The 6,884-nt window shown below is 43.7% G+C and overlaps 1 protein-coding gene across 1 annotated transcript in view; it reads left to right on the top strand.

Moving 5' to 3' along the window:
• The first annotated feature begins 6,747 nt into the window (after positions 1-6,747).
• The window catches only part of ADAMTS5 (ADAM metallopeptidase with thrombospondin type 1 motif 5), a 43,254-nt gene continuing 43,117 nt past the window's right edge, over positions 6,748-6,884 (top strand). Inside the window, exon 1 of the mRNA XM_007466502.1 lies at positions 6,748-6,865. Coding sequence (XP_007466564.1) covers positions 6,748-6,865 — 118 coding nt within the window. The remainder of the gene's footprint in view (positions 6,866-6,884) is intronic.

Raw genomic sequence — 6,884 nt, 5'->3', positions numbered from 1 at the left:
TGATAGTTTCCTGCTGTGAATGCCTCTGCCTTATGTAGTTTCAACCTGCATCATTTTCCTCAACCCACTTTTCTAAAATAAATCTCATGAGCAAGTAGGTGAATAAAATACTGACCCATCTGATTACTGCTGTGGCAGAAATAAATGAAGATCTGAGATGCAGAAAAACAGGCTAGAGATTATATAGTTCATTGTAAATAAGTGTTTAGCAATTCACAACCAACTACTGGCAATTAATTCTAAAGTCATGAGTCAAAAGAGCTCTTTCAGGTATAATTCAACAGTCACTTAAAACATTTGGGCTCAAACTGACATGGACCATCAAGGTCTGATAATGACTGTGGACAGATCTGGTGAGGACTCCTTTGAGAAGATGATTTTGGATGTAGGTCTGAGTTTCATGAGTGACAGCACCGCAACCTCATTCTTTCCTACCCAACTCTGTTCTCAATAGAATGTGACGCCCCAAATGCCTGAAGGACAAGGGGAATCTTGCTTCATCATGTATATAGACTGGAAAGGGTGTATATGGCTTGAAAGTGGATCCTGAAATGAGAAAAATGAAGGAGCAAAAGTAAGAGTCTGGCTTTGGGGACAAATACAGAAAAATTTGGGCAAAGATTAGTTCCCTCAACTATAACTCAATCAAATTCTATTTCCTCTTCTCTTCCTGTTGCCTCAAGCCCATCTACTCATATTCTTAAAGATGAGAGATAACAACCTCATTGGGACCCTGGGTCACGTCAGTAGAGGTGAAAGGGGAGTTTCCAACAGGTTCAGTATGGGCTAACTGGAAGAAGAAAAGAGGGAGAGTTGATGGTGATTGTCATGAATGGGCTCCTTCCTGGAACTGAGAATAAAATTTTTATTCAGTAAGTCAGTAAGTAAGATCGGCATTGTTACTTCCTGTTTCCGCCATGATTTGGGGCTTGGGAAGAGGGGTATAGGAAAAGGGACACCTGTGAAGTAAAATAAGGAAACACTGCAAGCTCTTTACCTGCACCCCCATCCTCATGTAGGATCATAACCAGGATAACTGCTCCTTCCACCTGCTAGTACCTGTCTAAGAAAAGTATGTGTTGGACAGGTATGTATTAGTCCATGGATAATCATGAAAAATGATACTCTGTATTTCTTTCTTAAACCGTCTAAGCAACCAGCAGCATGGGTGGAAGGTAAGCTTATTGATTAGGCAGCCACTGTCTTCATTTCCTTACTAGCCAGGGCGAGTGAGGCAGGAGCCAACTGATGTTTATCATCTTTGTTTGGACTAACTTCCGCTTCTTACTTTACTGACCAGAATAAGGCAAATACTTTTAATAAGGAGAGATTCACTGGTTTCCAAGGAGACTGTGATATTGCAGAGGTTGAACAAAGTGTTGCTACTATGTAAACGTTACTTAAAAAAACAAAAAAAAAACTAGTTGTAGGCTATGGAACAACAATTCTTACCTGCTACAGTTACGATGGCAACAACTACTCATTACGCAATTTGAAATCTTTGCTTAAATTTGTCATCATGAAGGAAAAAATAAAAACCGCATATGTTTCAAATTACTCTAGGCTGGAAATTCCTGATTTTCCATGTGTTTCCAGTAACGTTTGATTTTGAGATGATTTTTGGAAAATAAAGAAAAAAAAAGAACTTGAGTAACTCATAAAAGAAAGTAATATGTGCATATTTGTGTGAGAAAAGCTAAAACAACGTTTCACAGCTGGTCAGCATAAAAACACTCGTTGGTTTTACTTTACAGATAGCACCTGTATGTCTTAAATAATACCATGTACATTACTCACTTGAAGACTTTTATACTGTATAAAATTTCTGCATATAAAAAATGAAAATCTAGCTTTGTCCAAAATTTATTCTTTATAAAATTAAATAACACTGATTCTGAAGCATGTGTTATCTGTCATAAGAGATAGACCATTCTGTAATATGTCCTAAGCAGAGACCAGAGAAAATGGTTTTGAGTTTTATCAGAAATGTGGTATATTTCCCTAAAAAAATAAAATCTCTACAATGAAGGTCTCAAGAAAGTTTTCTCTGCAAGGGGAAACAGTATTGTTAACTATAGGCACGATGTTTTACAGCAGATCTCTAGATTTCATTCATTTCGCATAACTGAAACTTTATACTCTTGAAGAGCAACGCCCCATTTCCCCCACCCCCTAGACCCTAGCAGCCAGCATTCTACACTCTGCTTTTATGAGTTTGACTATTTTATGTGGACAGCATGGATAAACCTGAAGGACATTATGCGAAGTGAAATCGACCAGTCACAGAAGAACAAATCCTGCATGATTACACACTTATATGAGGTATCTAAAATAACCTTTGGTTTTGAAGCAAGTTTTCTGAGAACTAGAATTTGCAAAGTTGAGTGGCACTTGAGGGAAACGCTGACCTAGAATCTTTAGAGCATTCGTATAGGGCCTCAAGCAGCAGTGGAGCTGCTTGACTCCCAGCATCCAGCATCCTGCCACTCAGGGACCTGATACTCAGGGACTTCAAAATACAGCAAGACCTAGGGTAGGGATCCTGATGTGGGAAAGGAAAACTGTTACAGAGTTGACAGGCTGTCATTCTCCTACTTGGGAGGTAAAGAGCAGGTGTTTGACTGGAGGGGAATATTTTATTGTCAGTTATTTCCTCATTTTTAGCATTAAAATCATAGATGGGGGGAGGGGAGGAAATGACACTTTAGCAAATGGAAATTTGAGAAAATACTACTTACAAGAATATACACATCCTATGAAATGAAGCTGTAATGGAAATACACAGCTCAAAGCACCTGCAGTTGTTCTCTTGCTTTTTTCCCCCTCTCTATTTGCATTTTCCAGTTTGCATTCCAAGTATCTCTTGGTACAGTTGGCTCCATCTCTGAACTGTCAGCATCTTTGAACATTAATCATGCCTTATTCATTTTCATATGTCTCCAGAGAACCTCCAGAGCACTTTGCAGTGGGACCTCAACAGATATTTGTTACACTGGGTGGATTTTAAGAGAGGTTGTGGATTGCCCATCAAATCAGGGGGAAGGAATTTAGGTTGCAGGAGAGCTGGCCACTAGTGGACTTTTGACTCCCAGGCAACTCACTTTGGTCTCAACTCTTAGATAATCTCTAAAATAATTTCCAACTTGTAACATTCTGGAGTAGAAAGTCTCTCTTCCTTTGGGGAAATGTAAAATTACATATCAGGTGTGGTCATATACTCTAGAAATGCAGTGGAAACTTCTCATTAAATATGCACAAGTAACACTGTCACTTGGAATAATGAAATAACAAAGTAGCAAATTGTCCCCCTAAACATGATTCCTCATACATGTTCTTTTTCTTCTTTAAAAAGAAAATAAAAACAAGGGCTACTTTTAGGCAGTGCAAGGTATATTATTGGACTGACAGACATTAATTTTTCTGGAACATTTGTGGAATAGTCATCCTAATCCACAAGGGTAGTATTTTTAAAGTGTTACCAAATGAACTTCCTAAAGTGCCCAAGTTACTTTCACAGAAGAAGAAAAAGGTTATGTCCAATTAGAAATGTTCTGAATATGTAAGAATTTTCTCATTAAATTTATAAGCTGTATTAGTTCCTGTCCTTGTGAATATGTGGTGATATTTATATTTAGTACTTGATATTCACGTTTGGAGCTTTATCTGTATCTATCTTGTTCTTCAACATATTTCTAAAATTTTGAATAATCTACCTGAGTACAAATATCATTATGTAATTAAAATTGAAGGCATAAAATTCAGAGGCATGATTCATGTGAGAAATGCAGTGTTTCTGAGAGAGGAGAAAGATGTTCATTCACTAAGAAGAAAATTCATTTGGAATTTCTTTAAATGCTAACTATGAAATCTGTGAATTCAAATAATTATAATTAATTAATTTACACCACTGCCATCTGCTTCTCTATCAAAATGATCCTTTGAGATTAACAGTGATGGAAGCATTAAAATTAATGAATCCAAGTTGTTTTAGAGATGGTATTTAGTGACAAATATTGGGCTACTTTTTACTGAAATTGGTAATAATAACAATAACAAATCCTATTTAAGGCACAGGCAATGACCACGGAAGAGAGAACAGCCAGTACAAACTTGAAGGCTACTGGGGGAACAGGAAGACTTCAGGAACTAGGTTCTCCTTTATTTCCTGATTCTGAATGTCTCTGGTTCCTTAAAATATTCAACTGGTAGTATTGGTCTTGGACAGCTGACCACTGAGAGACTGAGGGGTAGTGGAATTAAAAGACAATGGCCTTCAGCAATAGAACTTTCTCCCAGATCTTGAGGTATTTCAGAATCCACTAGAAGTTATTGGGTGGTCCGGAAACCCCAATGATCAGTTCATTTATAAGTGAGAACTAACTCTCAAAACATGCTTCACCCCTCCTTCCAGGTGACTCCAGAGGGTGCTCCAGGCACAGGGCAATGGGCATCACTGCTGGGCAGCTCTGGGATTCCCGGGTTCATCGCTGCTACTCGGAGGACCTCAAGCCAGTTCAGGACCCTCCCGATTCCCTGAAACAGTCATCAGATCTCTTAACAGAGATACAAAAACCACCAGCAGCTTGGAGTGCACAGAGGTGCCCCTGCTATCCTTGGCATGTATCTCTGTGAATTAAACAAAGGTAGAATGACAGAAATGTGCTAACTATATAGCAGATTCATTTTTCACTGATGTATTCATTAATTTGTCTTGGAATAATGAGGAAGGAAGATACTCTTGTCCCTACGGTAGACCTTCTAACCATTATCAGTAGTGGTTAGAAAGTCGGATTTTCCTTCTTTTCTACTAGAGTTGATAATTTGAGGAAAGAAAGAGGAGAGAGAAACCAAGTAGCAGTAACAATACCACTCAGATACTGATAAACACCAACCTGCGCCCTTCCTCCCCGCAAAAGTCTTCTTTTTCACCTAAAAGGAATTTCTGAGAATGATAGTAGGTCAGGGCCAAGGGTGGTAGTAGTTGTTTTAGGAGAAATAAATACATATATGGGTATTTATCATTTAAATATCATTTTAGACGAAGGAATAAGAGAAAAGTGTGGGCACTTTTTTTTTTTTCCTAATCTTATGGGGAGAAAAAAAAATGAGCGCAATTCCCTTCAAGAGTTAACTCTCCCCCCGCTCCCGCCCTTGCCTTCTTAAAGCAAAGCAAAGGAAGTTCCAGTCATCCGGGATTAAGTGACAGATCGTGGGCGAGGATGAAAGGCGCGCTTGAGGAAGGGGGGAGCCCGCGGCTCGCACACAAAGGCGCGGAGTTCCCAGGCCTCCCGCGGCCCTGTCCCGGGGACACGCAGCCCTCGGGGCGCAGCGACGCGCCAGGAAGCGCCCGCGGCTCTCCGCCTGCGCGGCCACTCTGCTGGTGGCTGGGAAAAGTTAAGTCACCCGAAGACCGAACCTAGCGTGCATCCAAGAACAAGAGCGAAGAGTCCGAGGGATGCGGAGGGAGGAAACCGGTACCGGGAGAGCGGGGCGAGGGGGCGCATGGGAAGCTGAAAGCCCTTGGCTGATGGATGCGGTTGCAAGGTCTACGAGGCCAGAGCGCACCGGCGTGCACAGGGCAAAAACGTGCGGCAGGAACTTCCTACCGAGGGAAAGGAAAGCAGGAGAAAAGGGGGCAGAGAGAGACTTGAAACGTCTCAGTAACTTTAAAAACATACCAAAACACCCCGTCAGGAGATGAGGTAAGCCGAGGTTAGCCAACCCCAGTTGGTTGTGAAATATCAGACAAACCCCAGCCGCTGTGGCTTTAAATGAGGCCAAAGAAATCTTCTGTTTTTCTTACTCAAATACTTTTCTCCCCCTCGCCCTTGCTCCCTCCCCCCCCCCCCTCCTTCCACCTCACCGGGTCCCTTCCTCCTCCGCTGTCGCCCTTTCCTCGATCACCCCCCAGGCCCGCCCTCCCCCATCTGATTAGGCGCGGACCAGGAAGGGTGGGAGTGGTGGGGGAAGCTCTCCCTTTAAGAGGCAGCTTGCAGTGACGAATTGTTGAAATTGCCATTGCAGGATGGCATGCCGCTATAAATTCATTGTTCCACCTCCTCGCATCTTCACAGCGCTCGCGCTGCTCTCCGCGCTCGCAGCGGCCGACTGGGGATGACGGCGGGCAGGAAGACACTGCATCAGAAGGGACACGGACGCGCAGCTTCGCTGGCTCGCCGCAGGCCGCCCCTTGCATTTCTGTTTTAATTTTTATGGCTTTTTTTCGTCTCTTTCTTCCCTTCCTCCCGGTTCCAGTAGAGTCAAGGAAACCCACAAAATAAGAAAGAAAGCGGGCTCCGGAGCTTGGAACCCTGCTGCCGGCGGGTCCCGAGCAGCAAGGGGGCTGGAGGCAGCACGCACCAGTTGCCCGCCTGGTGCGCGGGACCTTCCTTACTTTTCTCGGTGCCCCAATCCTGGCTGGGGTTGGATTGGGGTTTTTCCCCTTTTCTCCACAACCCGTCTTCTTTTTCTTTTCTTTTCTTTTTTTTTTTCTTTTATTCTTTTTTTAGTCCTATTTCGGGAGCACGAATCCAAACATTTTCCAAACCAACAAAGAAAAGTTCGCACGCTGGCATCGCGGCCGGGACAGGCTGGCGCTGCTGCCGGGTCCCCCTCCCTCCGACACTTGACTCAACCTTGCAAGCAAGTGTATGTGTGTCCCCACCTCCCGCCCCGGTAACTTCCAGAGCGAATAACAAACCCCCATAAAGTCCCCATCGCGCAGCCCCTCCCCGCGGGCAGCGCACTATGCTGCTCGGGTGGGCGTCCCTGCTGCTGTGCGCGCTCCGCCTGCCCCCGGTCTTGGCCGGCCCAGCCGCGGCACCTGCCCAGGATAAAGCCGGGCAGCCTCGGGCTGCTGCGGCGGCCGCCCAGCCCAGCCGCAG

This window comes from Lipotes vexillifer, unplaced genomic scaffold (assembly GCF_000442215.2).
Source record: "Lipotes vexillifer unplaced genomic scaffold, Lipotes_vexillifer_v1.1 scaffold340, whole genome shotgun sequence".
NCBI lineage: Eukaryota > Metazoa > Chordata > Mammalia > Artiodactyla > Lipotidae > Lipotes > Lipotes vexillifer.
Note: the sequence above shows the minus strand (reverse complement) of the source record. Positions and strands in the feature narration are given on the sequence as shown.